The following is a 22,735-nucleotide window of genomic DNA, read 5'->3' on the forward strand; positions in this document are numbered from 1 at the left end:
TGAATGTTTATGTAGACAAGCCAACCTGCTTTGAAAAGTGGATTATCCTAATTCAGAATAAGGCACTCTCATTCTGGAATAAGGAGCATCCATGCAGACAGTTAATCAGGAATAGTTATTCTGCTTTAAATTCACACCCTCCCGTAATCCAAATTACTTTCTCAGAGTAGGCAAACTCTTAAAAACAGCACCCTACCTCACTCTCCAGTAACACTGCAAGATCATCCATTTGTAGACACAAGAAGTTTTTGATCACACAAAAGAGCAGGCTTGCAAATATTATGGATACAATTGGAGTGGTAGCTTTGAAAATGTTGCCTTATATAAATATAACTTTATCAACAGTATTTTCAGCTCCTGACAATAAATTGCCTTTTCATAGTTGATGGAATTACAAGAGGAATGGGAGTAAGGATCATCTACACTAGGCTCTAAAGTCAAATAGATCTCCGTGGCATTTGTTCTCCCTTCCTCCCCTCCTGCCCATATACCCAATGGGTGGGAGTCTAAATCCCCTAGCCAGATTATATGTCACTACATTACTACAAATGTGTGGTCAAACAGATCTATATTTATCTTACCAGGTACAAAAGTCACAGTCAGCTGTATAACTGTATAACTTAAAGCATTCATGTCTCCTAAATAGACGAGGATCAGTCAAAATTCACAATATCACCATACACCACCAGCCCTGGAAACCAGAAATATGATAGGAGTATTACACAGGGGTGCTATGATAATGGAAGCACTCACAAGGTGGCTTGCTGCAGCTGGAGCTACAAGAAACCTTAAAAGGGAGCATATGTTGCATTACACAGGGGAAGACAATTTTGTATACAGAATGCAGCATCATATGCATGATTTGGGACACACATTCTCAGCTTACTTTCTGGGAGAACATGAAAAACGAAGAAAAGCAACAACTAATTTTCCCCTTTGTGGAAGATGGCTGGCCAAGGACTTGGGGGTTATTAGCCAGCTTTAATGTTATCCCACATATAGCAGGCTGAGAGGGAACACTGTATTTTTGTCCTTGGCCAACTGTGCAAAGTCATTTGGCTTTTTAACAGCGGTGAAACAGAGCCCAGGTGGAGAGTACACCCACAAACTGATCTGATACAAAGCCAGTGTCAGCTAGCTCCGGATTTGAATAAAGCAGTGTCAGGATATGCAGATACTTAACATCCCTCCTCCTTAGCTATTGGGAGCAAGGGCTGAGACCGGATAAACGTGTTTTACTTGTGATCCTAAATTAGCTCCTTAAAGAAGGCTGTTTGTTTCCCTAGCATTAGTAATATTGACAGTAAAGAACTTCATGCGCACTCTCTCTTTCTTTCTTTGGCTTTTCTCCAATGTAACACAACTTGGACAGTGCTGGTCAGGATGTCTTCTGAAGGCTTTCTGAACGAAATACAGACCATTGGTGAGAAGTTCCTGCTTAAGCTCCAGAAGCTGCCCAAGGCTGAACCTGTGGAGATAGTGTCATTTTGTATTATCCTCTTCTTTATCGGTAAGTACATGGAATGGTGCTAGGATCCAATGTGCTTGTTGTTGCATGAACCTCTCAGATCTCGTAGGCTGGAAGGCTGTGCTGATGATTTTGATGAAAGCAGGTGTGTTCTGCCGCTGTTCTAAAGAATGTGATTCTCTAGCTTATTTTCTCCCACAAATCCATTCTGATTGAAGTGAATTTTAGCAGTCAGGATAGGACCAGACTGATGGCCCTGAAGAATTCATTCCTGTTTATGTACAGAACAAATAGCATGGGGAGCAGCAGTGCAAGCTTTCTCCATACCATCGCCCCTGAACATTGATCTGGAGGGAAGTACTCTTGCTATCACTGTGAGTAAATCCCAGAGTCACATCATGTGTAAATGTTTTGAGGAGTAGAAAGAGAGCGGTTGTGAAGAATGGTATTAGTGTATCTTGCCACCAGACAAGACACTCAACTCTGGGATTGCCCCTCATTACTGCTGCTTCCTAGAAACTGGCACACTGTAGTATGGACACATTTCTTTTCCTGGTGTGAACAGAAAGAGTGCCTCCCCCTGGAAGAGGTTAGCTCATGGAGTCACCTGTCATGGAGTAACTGGTGTTGGAGGAGGGGGAATAAACAGCTGTCTGGTCAGATAGAGAGAGTTTTTTTTTTTAAAGAACAGTGGAAAAGTAGGAAGAAGAAAGGCAGGCACCCTTGAGTGAAAGGGAGAGGGGAGAGTTTGCTCCCAGTTTGAATGCCATGGGGGAAGGGCGTGTGTCCACCACAAAAGGATCCCTCCCTCAGCTGGAATTTGGAAGCAGGTATATCAACTTCTCATAGACACAACTGGTTTCCCCACTGGGTCTGGTTACCTGGCAGCCTGTCAATGGATTACACTTAAAGGAACAAACACAATGGGTGTTATGTTATCCAGAGAAAGGTAATAATCCCATCGCCATCTTGACCATCATCCCTAACAGGATCTTGGCAGTTCAGTTCTTTGTTTTTAAAGGAACCCTATGTTTGACACTATATATAGTCTGGACAGATAGTTGCTGGGTGGTGTTGGTGGCCTGTGAAATACAGGGGGTCAGATGAGATGATCGGAGAGTCCCTTCTAGCCTTAAATTCTATGACTAGCAAAAATATAAGCACCTACTAGTTTACCTAGTTTGGAAGGAATAAAAAACCCTAAGTTCTGAATACCTGTTGTCATTAAAGTCACTTTTCTTAAGAGATGGGATGATAATACTGACTTCACAGACAAATCCCAGCTCTGGTAACTGTTTCCTGCATACCTTAAGATTCCCCCTGTAATTTCATTTGAAAGAAATACTGTTCCTCACTTTCCACCCTTTAAAGCCACACAGCACTACACAACTGATGCATTTCACTCCAGAGGAGGCTGTACTGAGAGGGGTGGAGGGATTCCCATTTGGCCTGATACCCCAGGCCTTATGAGTATATAACTTCCAGTAATGGCAGTGCGAATTTTTCATGTGCAATTACTGCATCAGTCTATTTTGAGATCCTTTGGAATTAAATGTGCTGTATAATGTAATTATAAATGTTATTCTATAGCTTTAAGGTTATTCGCTCATGTATTGATAAGCCAATGTTGTTGGGTTTTTTGCCACAAAGTACTATCTCCACCTGCCCAGAAATAAATCCAACATTTACAGCAGAGCTTCCAGGAAACTTTGCCTCTTCAAGGCACCGCAAAGTCAGTGTGTTTTTATTCCTGTAAGATCTTTTCAGAAGCCAATACTCTCCATTTCTCTCTCCAGTTACTGTGCTGTCACTGATGACCATAGCCTGCAGCTGTTGCTGTTATCGCTGCTGCTGCAACAGAGGCCCTGATCAGAGAGGCAGGAAGATCCAGATCCAGCCAACTGCTCATGTGTGAAATGCATCAGGAGAAGAAAGTGAAAGAGGACACAGGCAGCCACTGTGGCTGAATCACCTGGGAATGACACTCTCTACACTAACTCTCTGAACGGGCTGGTGGGAGTGAATGAGAATATGCTGCAGAGGAGGAAAGTGGATCATAAGATGGATTAGGTGGTTCTTCAATGATCGCTGCTTGGGTCTGTGATGTGGCGACATAGGTAACACTATTCTGACATCCTCGTCTCCTTGCCATAGACAGACACAAAAACAGACTTTTTTTCCCCAACGCGAACATTGCAGCTGGGCAAGAAGCAAATTCCAACAGGCTCCCTCTTTGCGAGCAAAGAGCTGCAAACCATGACAAAGACCACATGCAGACTGCCCCAGGGTTAGGAAGGTCCCCTGCTCTCTTGATAACTGACCTAATCCAGAGAGGTGGTGCTGGGCACCAGCAACTCCTACTGTCATCACTGGAGATGTCCATTAGCAGCACCCCTCAGGATCAAGCCCAAAGTAAGTACGGCTTTTCGTTCCCTGTCCTACTGTCTTTAAAACCATGAGTAGTAGAGTACGTGAAATTTAACAGACATCCACTCAGAGCACAGCATGACATGGACTTTCAGCTGGTGCGTGAGCTCAGAGACTGGAAATACAGTTGGCATCAAATGCTCCCTGCTTTTATTTTCTCAGTGGTACAAAGACAAGAAAACTGCCAAAGAGGAAAACAATTAGACTATGTGCAATATCCATTGTATACTAAAGGATGAAGGCAAGAGGAGAAAACCCTAACACAAATTGTTTTGTTTGCTTGCCCTGCCGGTAATCATTTTTTTAAAAAAAAACAAAACCCTCTTTTTATTTAGATCCTTCTCTTCCGTGAAAAAATGTTGCTTTTTCTGCATATTGCAGGGTGAGTGTTCAGTACAGTGCACGGGGCACTGAAGCAGATGTACAAATCCCCATTATTATTCATGGGAGTGGCATGCCTAGCTCCCTGCACTAAAAAAGGCATGGGTGTAGTTTATATTAATGGCAGCAAATGTTTAAGATATATTTATACACACATGAATTTCAGAGAGCGAATATACAGTGAGGGCAGTGTTAATTCAGGATATACATGAAGCAGCTGAGAGATGGCATCATGACAAGTGGTGGAGCAAACTGGAGCCGAGCAAACTGTACCGCTAAAGTTAACAAGTGCAAATAAATACCTTTTCAACACCGCAGCCACTGTGTACATTTGGTTTATAGTCCAGTGACCTTCAAATGGAACTTACACGTGTAGAAAGGCTGCAGAATTGGGCCCAACATTTGTAATTAAGGGTAGGAAAGGAGTAGAAAAACTACTCCCCTTTCTCAGTAATCCGTTAGTTAAAAGGGGTTTAATTTTTAAAACTGAAAGCAATTATGCCACAATATGAACTGATTACCTTTAAGAGAAATTAAAACAAGCTCACTTGGAGTTAAGAGTGTAAATAAAGCATCTTCTACTCGCATTTTGCATTTTTACTACTATGATTGAAACAGCCAAATGGACTACACATCTACAGTGCCAGAGTTCAGCTAAGGCGGTCTCAGTTACAAAGCTTTGAATATGGTGCTTTTTTAACACTTGCTGACACTTCTGCAGAAAGGGGCAAAGAAAAGAGGAAAAAATATTTAAAAGAATCCCTTAGCTAAATTACTAATATCGCCCTAGATTATTAACAACACGTACACACAAAATCAACTAGTTTACTTTTCATCACTTGTGTTGTTTAGCTTTTTGTTGTTCTTCACTCAATTAGATTTGTCCATTTTGCATCCGAGTTCGTTCTCATACTTTGGAACAATTCTAGAAGCTGCCAACAATGCAGAGGAATGTTTAGATTAAGAAAAAACACCACCACAGCATTTCACTTGTGCAAAAATAAAGTGCACATTATTAATAGACAATGGGGATGGTTTGGTTTTTAAGAGAATTAAAAATGTGGGACCTAACTTGACAGAGGGCATTAAAAGTTAAAGAATAATAATAATGCTCCACTGCTATAAGCTAGCCACACACACAAAGAATAAAAGTTACATTTAGACTGAAGAAGTGCCCAGCCTTTCCATTTGGCTGCCACAATGTACATGGTAGAAGCAAAAGTTTGCATCTCCTAACAAAGGAATTGGGACAACTAAGCCCTGGTGTAGTATCAGTTTAATATAATAAACTTTCATACATCTGGTGCATCTTCCCACAGAGGATCTCCAAGTGTTTTACAGACGTTGGAGACACAAGGCAGGTGAGGCAATATTTTTTACTGGACCAAATTTTGTTGGTGAAAGAGAGAAGCTTTCAAGCTTCACAGAGCTCTTCCTTAGGAAAAGGTAACCAGAATGTTACAACCAAATACAAGGTGGAACACGTTGTTAAGCATAAGGGATTAACACAAGTTGCAAGAAACCACTTAAAATGAAGTGACCAATTGCAATCTTTACAGTCATGGGACAAAGAAAGGTTACCGGTGTTTCTGATGAGATCATGGTTTTTAGTGTCTAGCAGAGTTATGAATTTAAGTTCCCAAGGTCATCTACTGAAGGTGTTGTACAGGTTTCCTTGGAGGACCATGGCTGATACGTCAGATATGGAGTGAACATTGTGAAAAGAGTTTGCCCACAGATAATAGGGTATTTTTATCCAATAGAAGATATTACCTCACCCACCTTGTCTGTCTCATATCCTGGGACCAACATGGCTACAACAACATTCCAGACATTAGGGAAGTAACCCTCACACTAGGTACCTCAGTGTGGTTATCCCTGAGGCACAGAGATGTTAATTGACTGCCCAACAGGAAACTTGATACATCTTCACTTATAAGGATAAGCTTGAGGATCTTTTCGTTTCTCATTAGCTAGAAACCTAGGCCTAGGTACATGTGACCAATGAAATAGAACCTACTTCTTCCCTCCCCCAGCCAGGCACTGGCTGCTATGGAAATGAATAGGATCCTAGCAAGAAGCGTTTCACCATCATGGAGCTGCCTAGTGCTAATGCAGTCATGGTGGCTGTCACAAGGAGGACACTGCAGTGAGGAAACTCACCTGGAGTGACAGTGAGTACTGGGGGACTGCTACAAGCAAGCCCGTATTTACCAGCCCTTATCTACACGGGCACAGGAACAAGAGTAATGGCCAATAGGCTTAAAATACTGACCAAGAGCAGCAAGAGGAAGGCGCCCGCGTTATCTCCATCACCACATGTTCCCGAATTAGCAACAACTGGGAATAAAAAAAAAAAAGGGAGGGATAGAAAGAGAGCAACAGGGAATGTAAACACTCGCTAAAGACAGCCTAAAATCAAGATCATCTTTCAGAGCAGGGGAACGGGGTCCTACCAGTAGGTGGCCTGGACACCCCACCCCCATGAGGAGACAGCTACTGTGGGCTCAGTTCTGCAAAGGGCCGAGCGTGCTAGTTGCTCTTTAAAGCACATGAGCAGTCCTGTCAAAGTTAGTGGGATTACTTACATGCTTGAAATTCAGCAGCTGCTTAAGTACATGGCTAGGATGGGGTCTAAGTCCCAGGGCACAAAGAATTTCAGGTGACGCCGCAAATCCTAGTTCAACTCACTGAATTACTACAGTTTGATTGGCTAAACAACACTGGACCAACTCCACCTGCACACCACACATACATATTTCTAGTCTCTTGACTTAAAATAATCAACAAAGTGGACGGGAGCAACAGGCAGATTTACCAGGCGCAGTATTGGATCTGGGGTAACTCCTTGCTCAGATACGAGGAGGGGATTTTTCTATTTTTTTTTAAAGTCCAGCAAGCACAAGCAGAGAATAACACTTTTCAAATGCAGATGCTTTTGTAAAAGTGCAACAGATGGAGTTAGCATGGAAGCAAGAAGTACAAGATACAAGCGACAATTGCTTTAGTCTTCTACGATGCAGCTGTCAGTTTTCTAGTTATGCAATTTTCATTTTGGTAAAGTGGGGTGTGCTCACGTATATCTTACATAAAAGCTTCTACTCACCAGAATTAACCCTCCCACTTTCGAGTGCAAAACTGACCTCAGATAATGCTACTTTTGATCAGCCTGTAGGATCTGACGGTGAGCAACAAGTTCACCTTTCCCACACACACACCTACCTCTTGAGCCCTCTACTTTAAGAAAGCCTCAAAGAGTCTACTTGATTATAGCTATCCCACAGCACAATTGCTCTGTAAGGGACTGCTCTGCCTGCACTGTTACAAATTGATCAAGTTACTGTTATGGAAGCATGGCCTTGTTTAACACACTTCTAAAAAGAGGGGAGTACGGCCTGGTGTACACTTAAAAATTAGATTGACTAGGGTTTTGAAGGGGGCAAAAAACACATTGTGTTGTTGTAGGAAGCACCCCCACACTATGGCGCTATAGTGGCACAGCTGCCATGCTCTAGCTGTGCCACTGTAGAGGCTGCATTGTAGGCATGCCCTTTGTTTCTAAACTGAGCTTGGGATACGGACTTCTGTACGCAAATCCGAGATTAGAGCCCAATTCCCTCCACCAAGAGTAAGGTTGCGAGCTACCCCCTGACCCAGCAGCTAGAGGAACTAGCAGGTCCTCTCAAGTATCAGTAAGGTTTTTTGTTGGAATGGATGCCTGCAGCAAGAGGCAGGCACGGAAAGAAGGAAAGAAAAGAGGCTTGATTCAATCACAGCGTCCTGTGGAGACCATAATGCAAAAAGATCAGTGGGATGAATAATAGACAGGAAGGATTGCATTGTTTCCTATGAGAGTCCCACATCATATAAGTAAGACTTGCAGGACATTGAAATGTTCAAAAATATCCTTTGGAGTCAGCACAGCATCGAGTCAGGACATTGCATCATGATGGGATGACATACATGGCCAAATTCAGACCTCATGCATGCATATGTAACTCAACTTCACACCAGGTCTGAACCTGATCCAATCAATTTGGCCCACGGTCAAGACAAACTTTTAAAGGCAGCAACTCTAGGTCTCTACCAAAGTGATGAATGTTTTACTCCTTTGGGGAACAGGTTCATATTGCCAACATACCCCTCCCACCCAAGCTCTCATGCTGGCTGGTGCTTGATGAAATAGATCAAGGAGTAACAGCAGTGAACAGGGGCCACAGCCTTTATTTAATCACAAGTCACACTGCTATCAAGGGCTGGACACATGATACCTACCATTTCCCTCCACTATCTTTCCAGCAGGATTACTCCAATTGAAACACGCACGCACACACACACACAAATAAGGCTAGGAAGTGGTTGAGTCATGGGCAAACCAAGTCTCTGAACAGTACAATCAAACAAGCCACAGATAAGTCTCACCACCCTTCCAGAAAGTCTGCAGGGGACACACAAAACACTGCCACTGCTGTTAATAATTTACTAAAGTACAAACAGGCAGTTCCCACAGAGCCTCCCCGTTCCCATGCACACTGGAGAGGGACCTCTCAGCAGGCCAGGATCTTCTCCAGGACGTGCAGAGAAGGCACCAACAGCAGAAGGCACATACGCGACATCCATAGCAGCTTCAGGTACTAGTGGAACCATCCACAACTACTTCATTTCAGAGGAAAGATGGCAGGTTTGGGGTATCCAGTCAGATTGTATTTCTTCCCTTAGGCTTGGAGGAGACCTATTTTGAGGTTATCGATGCTGTCACTATTTTAGAGGGAGAGGGGACTGTCCCAGAGGGTCTGCATGCAGCCTTCTCAGGGGTGAACTATCCAGACAGGCCCTTTGTCACTACATATCTAACTGCAGAGTTATAAAGGGCCCTGTTAAAATTATTTGCTGTGATTCCAAAACCAAAACTTTATCGAAATACTTTGGCTGCTGGGGCAGAAGTAACAAACAGCAACTGGAGTCTGTTTCTGAGATTCTAGCGGGCACAGCTTTGTGAGGGTGAAATTAACTTCACAATGTCTAATCCCTTTCCTTTCGTGCAGTATTAAGGGCAGAAATGCAAGGGGAGAGGGCTAATACAGGTATAAGTAGACTGAAATAGTTTAGTGAGATGTTGTCTCCCACTCCTCCACTCTTTGCATTAGGTCAGCATAGCAGTCACTCTGACGGAAGGAGGAATAATCCATTCATTCTTTCATTTCTCACTGAGGAGTATAAAGCAGGAAAGCATAAAAGCTTCTTGCAAAGAGATGTCAGATGTTATTGAAAGGGTGTAACAGTATGGCTGTGAGCAAGGCAACGGGCAAGATGGCACTGAATGAGCAAGTGTGTAGAGCCTAGTGAGACTCCAGATTAAATTATGTCAATAAAAAGAAAACCTATTTTAGTTGCAGTTTAACATCATTAGTGAGAAAGTGTGTGCATGCGCACATGCATGTGTTATTGTTAAAGAAAGGTTAAGGTTTGGGTCGAAAACAGGGGGAAAAGCTAAGGGATTCAATGCTAAAACTAACACTGTGCATAACTACCCCTACAGAAAGAGAAATGTTTGCATGGTGTAGCTTGGCTGTTCTAATTCCTTATCTTTTTGTATTAAACGACAAGAGGGTTTAATCCCCCATTTGATAATGTGCCTGCAAAACAGATTGCTTTTGCTATCGGGGTACAAGAGCATACTTCCATGTCTGGTGTACTCCCATGACTTAAGAGCCTAACTTCTTATTTTAAAAGGGCCACATTCTCAACTGGTGTAAACCTGAGTATCTCAACTGACTTCAGTGGCGCTATCCTGAATTACCCCTGCTGAGGATCTGGTTCAAAGTGTCTTCTGCTCTGATAGACTTGCTGTGGTCATTGATTTTTATTATATTATTCCTTTTACATCCAGACTGTACAATCCTTACACTGAAGATTCTGACAAAGCTATGATTGTAGCTGCACTAGCAGACGCTGCTAAAATATTGGTAAAATAAAAACACTACTGGAAAAATTAATCCCTGAACAGAATTTTAATGGCAGAATTGTCTCTCTTCTCTGGCACAGACTACTAGACAGTTCTTTGGTGTTCTATATTCTGTTTATGTTCATGGGATTGGTTTCTCTAAAAAGTGACTACACCTTTTGAAAGAACAATGCAAGGAAGTGTTTAAAGAGTATGTGTATGCATATATCTGTTGAGGAAGTAGAGCAGGCAGACAAGCATCACACACTCATCTGGTTTCCCCACTCTAATTCCAGCACAGGCAGGCCAGCATGTCGCCCTCAACACAAGCAGCTTCCCCAGTTCTGGAAAATTTGAAGAGTTGCATTCTGACAGATGATTGGGCTCTTGTCGGACTAGTGGTGATTGGGTCATTCTGCACCGTCTTCATTGCCCTCCTCTTGTTTGCTGCCATCTTTGGCTGCTGCTCAGCTCCAAAGCATAAATCAAGTTGCATATAAACAGCAAGGACAAGAGCGGGCCATTTCAAGAATACCACAACCAGGCAAGAGTTATCCCACCCACCTACTGTTTCATCAGGTCAAAGGGAAGCTTCATCTTTTATCCTTATTGTGTGGTTAATTCTTCACACACAGACTTGAGGCACTCACAATCTGTCAGCCCGTACATAAGACTGTGCCTGCAAGGGAGGCCTTCATGCTGTTGTGTACTCAATTACAAATCTTGACACACAATGCAATCTGAATTCAGGACCACATGACCAGCCAAACCTTACAGTCAAAATATTTGCTTGCCTGAACTTTTCCCTGACAAGGAAAATTACTGGGTTAAATCTTTGTAAATGACCACCTGCCATTCTGAAGGTGGAAGAGACCCTTGAGTAATCCCACCAAAGCAGCAGCCCTTCTTTTTTGACCCATATTCAGATGAGGAAGGAAACAGCCCCCAGATCAAAAGCTCATCTCGACCCTTCTATGTGAAAAGCTTTTTAATTAAAAGAAATTGATTCAATCGTCCTTCTGCTCTGGTTACATAACAACCTAAAAGAACTTGTGTGCAAGACAATGCAAGTGTGTCTCTCTGCTCCTTTTGTTGTAAGTTAGGACCTCACAAGGTCAGGGTTTTTGTTGTTTTGGTTTTTGGAGGTTTGTTTGATTTTTAAGAAAGTGGGTAGAAAAACCTATTAGTTTAAAATGTAAAAAAACTGGATAACAGAAAAACGTGATGTTCCTTTGAACAATCTCTTAATAAGGGTTGCCAGCTAGTAGGAAGTGACAACATGCAGCAGACAAACCCAAGGAGGGGCCCTGCAGTGACACCTGCGGTAAAGGTCACAGTAAGATTCTACCCTGGGATGAGATGGAGCATGACATTTCAGAGGGTAGTGGGGATGGGTGAAGTTAGGGAAGGGAAGATTTTGAGGGGGTTGGGGAAAAAAAAGTGAGATTTATAACTGGAAGCTACTTTCAGCCTTAAAGATAGGAGTGGTCAGCATCCCCCTTCCCCGTTAAAGAAAGGGTGATTTTACTTTTAAATGCCCCCATGGAACAGAAGAAACACTATTTCTTTCTCCAGTAGTCTCAGCTAAAGAAAATCTATTTTCTCCAGGTAAAGTATTATTACATGGGTCTTTCACATACAAAGTTCGCTAGCACATACCCATTGCTTTACTGCTGCGGTGGAACAGCACCAGAGAGAGTCATCAGTGGAAATAACAGCTAGGCTCCTCTCACTATAGGGTGGGAGATGTAAGTCAAGATGAAGGAGCAATTACATGAACTTTAACTAACCCAAGTTCTGATATTAACACTTACCCTGGAAAGTCCTGCCATAACTACTGATGGCTTGTGCAAAATTAGTGGCAGTCTCAGTTCAGTTCCCAGTGCACAAGTGTCCATTGCAAACCAGCTGCAACCGAAACCCTTGCTTGTAATCTCAACAGAGAGATCACGGAGTAATCAGAGACGGAAGCTAAGCTATCTTCAACCCACAGCTATTAAAAAGGACTTCTCATTTCAACTGGCAACAGAAGCAACACAGAGGCAGCCAGCTGGCTACTCTAGGTACGACCTAAAGGCATGCAACAGCAGCTGAAGAAGATTGACTTAGCTGCATAAACTGACCAAAATATTAGAACATGGTGCCTCACAGCAGACACCTAGTGGAGTCACCTTCACTGCAACCAATGAAGCATTGTTTCGAGGGCATACCAATTATTCTGACATTTGGGCCAGACCTCAGGGCAACTGGTAAAAATCCTTCAGAATAACCTAACAGGTCTTGTTCTCTGTCAAAACACGACTGAAGGCAACACCCTCGCCAGGGCTCCCACAATGAGAAAATAAATATTCCCATTTCCACACTGAATCCTGGCAAAAACACCCTGGATGCAGAGCTGCACAATGAAAATGGATCCAAGGCTATATGTGGGAGGGAGGATATCATTTCCCAGTTTGTAAACATATACTGCTCTCTCATTGGCAAAATTAAGGTCTTGTTGTCTCAAACTAGTGGCACATAGCAATTTGTTACAATTACAGCCTTCTTGGATTTATAGTACACTATTTGTAATGTGTGTAGTGGTTACAAGTCTGCATTTAGGTTCCCCACTTTGGACATGTGTATGCCATGGGCTTGATCCTGAAAGGTGCTGAGCACCCTAAGCTCCTGTTGAGGACAACAGGAATTAGGGACACTTAGCATCTTGCAGCATGGAGCCCTTCTGAGTCAGAGGCAAACATTAAAACTAACTGCTTCTACACCAAGATGCTGGGCTTTAGATCACGCATTTCTTTACAGGAGAGATTTAGCTAAGAAAAAGTCAAAAATAGACAACTGGAGGGTCCAATGTGAGTCAGAAAATAGGAAAAGTTGAACAAAAAGCTGCACAACGAAATACTGCCCATCCTCTTTGGTTTCTTTAGCAGAAAAATGCTGATGCTGCATGACAATTCCATGTGGTATCATGGGAGGATGTCATGGTCATACAGTAGCCCCTTCCCATAACCAGATAATCAGTATACAATGCTAGATGCCAGTTTCACACTCTGAGGTCTTGGTTGCAATGAGCAGCACATTGACAGGAGATGGAGAAAGATGAGATGCTCAGAACAGAGGAGAGATTATTCTGCATATGGTTACATAAGCCATTGAACCAGCCAGTCTCAAAGGCAGTGTGACTCAGATGCAGGGTAGGTGGCCTAAATCATCAGTAGAAATAGCCAACGCCTTGTGCAATCTAACACAAGGGCCCCTGATTTCTGCAATGCAGAATTCTGCAGCAAACTAGGAATTCTGGGTTAACTTCAAGTACACTTAAAAGTAGAGTGTTTTAAATGTGAAAATACTACTTTTGGCTATTTATTTTAATATTAAAGTCAATTTATTTTATGCGTCTCTCTGATTTTCAACATGCTGCAAATTTCTGAATTGGCAGCAAACAATCTTGTAGAAGTTGTCATAGGGGACGTTGGAGGTTTTAACAGAGACAGTTAGTTGTGTATTTTGGTGCCTGGGAAAGCAGGTGGGCAGATGATGGGGTTTGTGAACGTAACATAAGAAGGGCCATTGATTTGACTTAGTGTGGCCAATCTAGCCCAGTACCCTGTGTTCCAGGAGTAACCACCAATTAAAAGGAAAGCAGGCAGTTCACACCTCACAGAACTACTATTTCTGATAGTAGTCCCAAGTCTATAGACAGCACGGCAACTATTACATTCGGTTCACGTTTTCCACCACAACTTTTTCCAAAGCATCACAGTTATGAATACACTGGCAATAACGGTACCAACGAGGGGAAAAGTAGATGAATTCATCCACCCCTCCCCCTATCAATGCATACAAGAGAGACACTTACCCCAGCTCTTCACAGAAGTTCACTATAGCATCAAAGGCCGTCAGCACAGCTTTATCGGATTCTTTCAAAGTGCCTCTTTTCTCCTGGGAATAATAAAAGACAATACTTAAAGTCGCCTTTGATGTAGCTATGGACAGATGCAGCACCTCTGCTGACAGCCAAATCTGACCATCTTTCCAGAACATAGCTGCAACCAGATCTATGCTCCACTTCTCCATCCCATGGTAGTACCGCAGCCAAGAGTGATACCACCTCCTCTGCCATGCCTCCAGACCTTCTGACAACACTGCAGCCAGGTCCAGCCACCTCTTCCCCAGCACTTCTGTCTCTTCCACTCTAAGCTGTGACACTGCTGCAGCCAGATCCAAGTCCAATGCCTCTATCCCCAGTCCTAGTAGCAGTAATGTGGCCAGCCTCTGGTGAAACTCTATTCTGCCTTGGGACAGTCTGAGGTAACCGCAAACAAGGGGCTGATGAGATCAGTGGTTCTCAACCAGGGGTATGCATAGGTCTTCCAGGAAGTACATCAACTCCTCTAGATATTCGCCTAGTTTTACAACAGGCTATATAAAAAGCACTATCGAAGTCATACAAACTAAAATTTCATGCAGATGACTTGTTTATACTGGTCTATATACCGGGGGAGACTTGGACAGAGAAGGAGTTCTTCAGTGCAAGCCCTGAACCAGGCTAGGGCCTTGGCTTCAAGCACTACTAGCAAGCATTTGCCTGTTTAAAGGCACAGACAGCCAAATTCTGAGTTTAACTGTGTAAAGATGGATGCTGAGTTTGCAGCATAGACTGCCCTGATCCAAACAGGCTGCCACAATTTGTGAACCGAGGCAGGGAGCACCTATAGTGCCATGCATCGCGCAGAAAGTGGTGCTAGCCATGCCTGTGACATAGACAAAGAGCAAACCTAGTGTTAGTAGTGCTGTAGGAAGCTCTTCTGCAGATCCTACCTGGAGTTTAGAGAGCTCCTTCTTGATCAGGAAGGAGACTTGATCCCGGTCATTCCTAGAGTAATAGAGACGGCAACAGGACAGCTTCCCATCTCTCCCAGCCCTTCCAGACTCCTGGTAATATCCAGCCATTGACTTCGCAATATTCCAATGGGCAACAAATCTGCATGGGATAAGAGAATGGTAAGCATCAAGTTGAAGTCTTCTCTTCTCCCATCATTGTAAACACAGAGATGTTCTCTACTGAGGCCAACAATAAAGTAGAAACAGAGCAGTAAGAGCAAGGACCTAGGAGGGAATGGAGCAAGGGATTCTTAACTGAGCATTCTTAAAACAGCAAGAGGCACCAAGGGAAGCTACAACAAAAGCCTAGTGTGTGCATGTCAAGGTTCCTCCCCCACTCTGAACTCTAGGGTACAGATGTGGGGACCTGCATGAAAAACCTCCTAAGCTTATCTTTACCAGCTTAGGTCAAAACTTCCCCAAGGTACAAAATATTACACCCGTTGTCCTTGGACTGGCCGCTACCACCACCAAACTAATACTGGTTACTGGGGAAGAGCTGTTTGGACGCGTCCTTCCCCCCAAAATACTTCCCAAAACCTTGCACCCCACTTCCTGGACAAGGTTTGGTAAAAAGCCTCACCAATTTGCCTAGGTGACTACAGACCCAGACCCTTGGATCTTAAGAACAATGAACAATCCTTCCAACACTTGCACCCCCCCTTTCCTGGGAAATGTTGGATAAAAAGCCTCACCAATTTGCATAGGTGACCACAGACCCAAACCCTTGGATCTGAGAACAATGAAAAAGCATTCAGTTTTTTACAAGAAGACTTTTAATAAAAAATAGAAGTAAATAGAAATAAAGAAATCCCCCCTGTAAAATCAGGATGGTAGATATCTTACAGGGTAATTAGATTCAAAAACATAGAGAACCCCTCTAGGCAAAACCTTAAGTTACAAAAAAGATACATAGGCAGAAATAGTTATTCTATTCAGCACAATTCTTTTCTCAGCCATTTAAAGAAATCATAATCTAACACATACCTAGCTAGATTACTTACTAAAAGTTCTAAGACTCCATTCCTGCTCTATCCCCGGTAAAAGACAACTACAGACAGACACAGACCCTTTGTTTCTCTCCCTCCTCCCAGCTTTTGAAAGTATCTTGTCTCCTCATTGGTCATTTTGGTCAGGTGCCAGCGAGGTTACCTTTAGCTTCTTAACCCTTTACAGGTGAGAGGAGCTTTCCCCTGGCCAGGAGGGATTTCAAAGGGGTTTACCCTTCCCTTTATATTTATGACAGTGCATGAACAAGAAGTCAGCGGGACACACCCAATGCGAATGAAGGAGAATAGGGATGGTGTATATACTATAAAAGCATAAAGATCTATAGCTGTGAAGGGGGAGAAAACAGTATTGATCTCCAAGAGTTTGGGTTCTTTTACTATAAAGTTGTGCATGTTACTATTATGCATTATTTACTTTTAGGATTTGCAATATGTTTTATGATAGTATCATTCATAGATTCTAAGGCCAGAAGGGACCACTGTGATCTAGTTTGACCTCCTGTATACACAGGCCATAAAACTTTCCCCAATTAAACTTCAGTTAGAAGCTTCTTTGCCTACAAGCTAGGCATATGGAGTTCTGGCTCACAAACTTCAACTGTACCGTCCCAATCATAATATGCCACCAGGAATCAAAGTATGAAGTGAGAGACTGCAGGAATCTAGTCGCTGGTTTTACTCCTTTAAACAAAAACACTCTGTCATTACAAGGATCAGCCAGGAGGCAGCAGAGCATAAAATTTCTTCCTTGCCTGTGTGTTTATGAGCGCCTCAAATACGCCATCTCCAGCAACAGTAAATAGCAGCAAACAGGGAGGGGCTGACAACAGCAGAGGAACCCTCCCTTCATTCATTTCCCTCAGGGGCCTCCTCCAGCACTTCCCAGGCATGATCTTATACCTGATGATGTGTGTACAATTCCCGTCCCAAGGACTTTGTTACTGCAGGGTTGAGGTTGATCGGCAGTACCACATACCCTTCTGGAATATCAAATGTGTCTATTCTTAAACCACTGAAAGCCAGGAAATAGTCAGTTCTGCCCAACAAACTTAACTCTGCACCAGGAGCTGGCAAGAGCCACTGGGGTTCTACTGTAAGTATGTTTAGCCCTTACAAGCAACACAGAATGACTAAATGTGCTGTTCTATGTGTTTTCTCATTCATCTGTATGCTCTCCCACTGCCCTCCATTGTGTTAGGGACTGGCATATTGACTGGTACAGGGATTCCCTGCTGCAGGTTGCTACAGCTCATAATACTGTACAAGGAGACTCCTCGTTTCTGTGCTGAATGATGTGGGTTGTACAAGTACAGGAGCACAACAGTCCATTCTGCCTTTGTAGCAATCTAGTAGCATCCATGACTGTGCGTAGGAAGATGGTACATGTGTGAGCTAACCCATTCATCTCAATGGGGTCCTTCCCCATCTCCCAGTGTCTACCCCAGCCTCTGTTGTGAAATAATAATTTTTCAAGAAACTCTCTCTAAACATAGAATCATAGAAATGTAGGTCTGGAAGGGACTTCAAGAAGTTATCTAGTCCAGCCCGCTGGGTTTTAGAGCAATTTGTAAAATCAGCTCTTCATGGGGCAGACAAGACCTGTATCTGAGGAACTCCTTGACCAAGTTACCCCAATTTGCACTACTAACTCTACCCTGGGTCCTGATGTGGTACAGCAATATTGTGTGTGTGTGCGGGGGGGCGGAGGGGGGGGGAGAGAGGGAAGTGTGGGTCAATAGTGCCCCACAGTTACACCATGATTTCCATTTTAACAGGGGTGGCAAGGGTACACAAAGTCTGTCTTTTAAGGGATGTTTTTTAAATGTTTATAATTGTTTGTTAAACTGCTGTAGAAAAATCAAGCTGTTATGAGGGGAATCCCATATGAGGTTTGCTATGACTGTTTTTAAAAGTATCAAATGACTAAAAATTTTCTAGTATCTGACATTTTCTTCAGACCTCTTTTACAGAAACTACAGCCCTCTGAGAGGTGATATGGATAGCTGTTACTTTTTGGTGTCTCTAGACTGGATAAATTATTGTAGAAAGATGAAATTTATTTACTGTGTTTATTTTTCATGACAAACACACATTACTGGTTTGATACCGTCATCTATCTGTGTCAACATCAAACCAGTTTTTAGACTAGAACTCTACTGTGGGTGCTTACACTGATGTCCAGCAGCCTCTTTGATCGTGCTGCCATTGTGTAAAGCCATCACTACCTGTTTTTCTTTGATCACACTCAGTCTTCAACTGTTCAGGACTTGAGTGAGCAGCATGATCAGGTTGCTGTATTGTTGTTGCCGACTAGAGACTTTTACCTTCCATTTATTTAATTAATGCTATTATGCATGAGGATTTTAGAGCACTCAGAAAAATCAGCTGTTAAACAGCAAGTCTCATCCTTACAAACGGGATGCTATTCCCCACAATAATGCCCAGACATAACTGCAAGAGAAGGCATTCTTCTTAATTTTCTGGTGACCTGCAAACAGGCATCTTTTGCATGTACCCCCCTATTTAAAAAAAACAACCCAAATGTTATGCTGGATAAAAAAGGTTCTGAAAAGATTTTTTTCTTTTTGTTTGTCCTTACCACATTTGTCTATTTGATGCCAGTCTCCAACCCTCCAAGGAAACCTCCGGCAAAACAAGGAACTCAAAACCTAATCTTGCAAAAGCACCTGTCAAGCCCCTTTATACCTCAAAAGCAGCAAAGGAGAGTACACTTTCTTTGTCTGTAGCAGGTCCCCTCAAGTCAGACCCCCAATGATCTGTTTTTAACACTGATATTCCATAACAAGTGAAAGCCCAACCTTTCCGTTCTCTGCAGCTTCTAAACAGAAACACCTCTCACACATTTATGAAGTTTGAATATGAATTCCTTCCTTCCCCATGCCCCCTTGTGGAGATCTGGTTTCTTCAAAGGGAGGGCTAGAAAAGCGTATCAAGTTATCTTGAGATTGCAGTTAGTATACGGGGGAGGGACCCTAAGGAGGACGTTTCCCCCACTATGCCCAAGCTCCTACATACCTGACATTAGCTTTGTCGACTCCCATTCCAAAACTGATGGTAGCAACAATAACAGGGACCTTCTCCTCCATCCACTCGTTCTGAATTGAAGTTCTGTCTGCTGCCTTCAGCCCTGGGGAAGGAAAAGGAGAGAAAGCAGGGAAATCAAAGAGAAAGAGTAGACACCCCACAGTTCCCAGCAATCTCGACCCACTCTCCTATGTATAAAAATGTGCTGGTCAAAGCCAAGTATATTACCCCCCACTTCAGACTTGCTCATCATCAAACAAAAGGACTTAATACTCCCCCAACCCTAAGAGGAAAATTCAGTTCCCCCTCAGGCAAAAGCCTGACTTGATAGGCCTGGCAGTATGTCCTGGAGAGCAGTACATTCTGAGTCTGCTGGACTGGCAGAAGGCACTGAGTTTCAGAGCCAAAGGAGCACCTTTCCACCCCACCCCACTCAGATCAAGGGTCTGTCAACTCAAGCACCTGACCAAATCTCAGCAGCCACAGGATCACATGTAGAGAGTTGCTCCCTAAGGTAGCCCTGACCCAGATTATTAGAGAATGTGAAATTCTGCAGCCCTGACTGAGGGGCTGTACAATGTAGACACAATATCCAGTACCTGCATGATAGGCCTTGGCTTTCACTCCTCTGTAGCTCAGCTCAATAGCCAATTGGTCACAGACCTCTCTCATCCTGCAGTACACAATGCCACAGCCAGAGTATACCTACACAGAGCCAGAGAAGAGAAAATCCAGCAAGCCATCTAGGGGAAGATGGAAAAAGCTAACAGCCATTACTGCTGAGGGGACAGGGCTACAAAAGCTTAAGACTCTTCTCCTCCCTGTGTTGGCTCCCAGCAGCTGCAAACTATCCTTCGAGTTGTAAGAATTCCCAATGGGGTTGATAAACGAGCATGGAAGTAAACCAAGCAGGAAGCATGTCTATCTTAGGTACCGCTATGGTCCATCATTGTAGTATCTGAGCTCCTCACAATCTGTAATGGAGGCAGGGCAGTGCTATTATCCCCATTTTACACATGGAGAACTGAGGCACAGGGAGGCTAAGTGACTTGCCCAGGGTCACACAGGGAGAATTGAACCCAGTTCTTCTAAATCCTAGGCTAGTGCCCTAACCACTGCACAAACCTCTCTCTTTCACTTTTTGCTACAGACACACAACAAAACCAAACCAAAATGTGTGTGCATTTGTCAAGTGGGAGAAAACAAAATCAGCTGAGAAAGAAATGCTATTTTTACACTTCTAATATATTTTAATTTAAAATGGCCCATGTCTAAAGGCACCTTTGTTTGAATTAGATATAAATACAGCTCACCAAAATAAAAACCCACCAAGACCCAAAGATGGTTAGAACTGGTACAGGAACCCACACCAACCCCCCATTCCCCCACCCTTAACCATAAGGGAAATAAAGCATCTGCTGAAACAACATGGACATGTGAAGGCTCACCAGGAAGGATGCCTGCCAATGATCTCTGGCACAGTGGGCCTGATCCTGTGAACTGATGAGCACTGGCAACTCTCATTGACTTCAGTAGGGAATGGAGAGTACTTTGCAGGACTGGACCCAATAAGCATTGAGACCATTCCTGAGTGCTACGCCCTCCAATGCGTTACCAGAGAAGTTCTCCATCAGATATGTACTGAAATGCTGTCCTGCCATAATTCCCTGAACAGTCAGGATTATAGAGAGGGACAGGAGCACATCTGCAATGGCCAGTGTTCCCTACCACATGGAGAGAGGATGCAGAACCAGCGAGGCGACTGCCGTAGCAGCTGTGGGGCAACTCTGTTTCATAGCCTGGAAGTAGAAGGGTGGGGAGATTCTTCTCCTAGCTCCCTGCAGAACCCCCTCACATCAATCCCCATCCATTTAGGCTTGGTATAGGATTGGGGGAAGAGGGCAGCAACACTGTGTGTAGGTATCACTCTATAAAGGCAGAGGAGTTCACCACCCTGTCATCAAGGTGAGGTCAATATCTGGAAGGATGCCAAGTATTTCAGAGATTTAGAATAAGTTTTTCAAAAAATACCTCAGTGTTTCTTTCAGGGACCTCTCCCTTCCCCATCCTAGACTTATTAGTGCCATCCTGATACCACATTATTTAGGACAGTTCTGTTCTGTTCACCACTCTGTCCCTGAAAGTAGCTTCTGAGACTTAAACCTACCCCTTGGGCATTCTTCTCTTCAAGGGCCTTCAGACAGAAATCCTTCAGATTTGTATAGGGATCAGTCAAGAGCTCCTTAAACTGCACATCATAGAACAGGTTAGATCTGAAGCAAGGCGTCTTAAAGGTGGCAACAGGTTGCTTTAGCTTAAGTGACACCACTATGTCATCCTGGACCTGTTTGGTGGCTGTGGCAGTCAGGGCGATGCATGGCGTGTTGGGTATGCGAGAGCGTAAGGAGCCCAGTCGCAGGTAGTCGGGTCGGAAGTCATGTCCCCACTGGGAGACGCAGTGAGCCTCATCTATTATTAGGTAGGACAAGAGGTTTCGAGACACCAGGGAGTTCAGGGTGGGCTGGAAGGAGGAGGCGGCTGCCATCTCTGGGGTGATATACAGGAGCTTCACCCGGGGCTTCTCGCTTGCTAAGTCGGCCAGAATGATCTTCCTTTCCTGAGCAGAAAGCTTGGAGTTCAAAGAGTAGACTTTGACCTTCAGTGCCAACAAATGATCCACTTGGTCCTGTGATTAAAAAAAGAAGAAAGTGGCATTGAAAAAAGTCTTTACCAAGACAACTACTACAGAGATACACACAGTAACCAAGCTTTACCTCTAGTCCTGTAGTTTCCAGACCCTGTCCACCCACATCTCAACTACCGCGTAGCCTCAGCTCCAACGGTCTTTAATTGCAGGAGTCTTTTTAAACAGGCTTAACTGCAGCAGCTAACAAAACTGCTCAGCTTTATCGTCCACCCATCTCTTTGGGTGACCATCAGCATTTATAAGAGACAAAGGTTCTCTTATCAGCAACGAGACCGTCAGCAGGGACCCAGTCATTTTCAGAGGCTGGAGATGACAATGAGATCATCTCAGGATGATCAGCATCAGATCACTGCGCTGAAGGAAAATGCATAACAACTCCTCATATTTTTGTAGCGCATTTCATCCCTCAGGATCCCAAAACACTTTACTAATTTAACTGAGTATGTGTCAGGATCACGTCAATCATTACTAAAATGGAGCCATCTCTAGGGTAACATTCATCAATTTTAAAAGCCAGAAGGAACTATTAGATCATCCATTCTGACCTTCTGCATAACACCAGCCATAGAATTTCATCCAATCACCTCTGCACAGAGCCCAAGAACTTGTGTTTTAGCAAAAGCATCTCTTCCAGAAAGGTGTCCAGTCTTAATTTGATTACATCAAAAGAGGAAGAATACAGCACTTTCCTTGGTAGTTTGTTCCAATGGTTAAACACCATTCCTGTTGAATATCTGTGCCTTATTTCTAATTTGAATTTCTTTGGCTTTAACTTCCAACCATTGGTTCCAGTTTCACCTTTCTCAACTACATGAAAGAGCTTGTTAGTACCTGCTATTTTCTCCCTATGAAGATACTTATATACTGTAATC

General features: G+C 43.4%; 2 protein-coding genes across 14 annotated transcripts in view; one reads left to right on the top strand and one right to left on the bottom strand.

The window, feature by feature from the left end:
- The window catches only part of SMIM5 (small integral membrane protein 5), a 28,025-nt gene extending 23,017 nt beyond the window's left edge, over window positions 1-5,008 (top strand). Inside the window, exons 4-6 of one of the 3 annotated variants that reach the window (XM_073310468.1) lie at window positions 1,373-1,510; window positions 1,687-1,842; window positions 3,265-3,347. In XM_073310468.1, coding sequence (XP_073166569.1) covers window positions 1,373-1,394 — 22 coding nt within the window. In that variant the 3' untranslated portion in view covers window positions 1,395-1,510; window positions 1,687-1,842; window positions 3,265-3,347. Of the gene's footprint in view, window positions 1-1,372; window positions 1,511-1,686; window positions 1,843-3,264 lie in introns of all 3 variants that reach the window. The other 2 variants (XM_073310469.1, XM_073310470.2) reach the window with 2 other exon arrangements.
- The window catches only part of RECQL5 (RecQ like helicase 5), a 59,218-nt gene that overhangs the window by 32,318 nt on the left and 4,165 nt on the right, over window positions 1-22,735 (bottom strand). For 8 of the 11 annotated variants that reach the window (XR_012154767.2, XM_073310456.2, XM_073310455.2 and 5 more), the window contains 5 exons: window positions 21,324-21,842; window positions 19,756-19,861; window positions 19,148-19,259; window positions 15,039-15,201; window positions 14,077-14,159 (listed from right to left, as the gene is read on the bottom strand). Coding sequence is in view for 10 of the 11 variants with exons in the window: in XM_073310456.2 (XP_073166557.2) it covers window positions 14,077-14,159; window positions 15,039-15,201; window positions 19,148-19,259; window positions 19,756-19,861; window positions 21,324-21,842 (983 nt within the window). In the remaining variant the exon portion in view is untranslated. Of the gene's footprint in view, window positions 1-6,551; window positions 6,617-11,879; window positions 11,953-14,076; window positions 14,160-15,038; window positions 15,202-19,147; window positions 19,260-19,755; window positions 19,862-21,323; window positions 21,843-21,930; window positions 22,140-22,735 lie in introns of those variants that run through there. The other 3 variants (XM_073310463.2, XM_073310461.2, XM_073310464.2) reach the window with 3 other exon arrangements.

This window comes from Lepidochelys kempii, chromosome 14 (genome assembly GCF_965140285.1).
Source record: "Lepidochelys kempii isolate rLepKem1 chromosome 14, rLepKem1.hap1, whole genome shotgun sequence".
Lineage (NCBI taxonomy): Eukaryota > Metazoa > Chordata > Testudines > Cheloniidae > Lepidochelys > Lepidochelys kempii.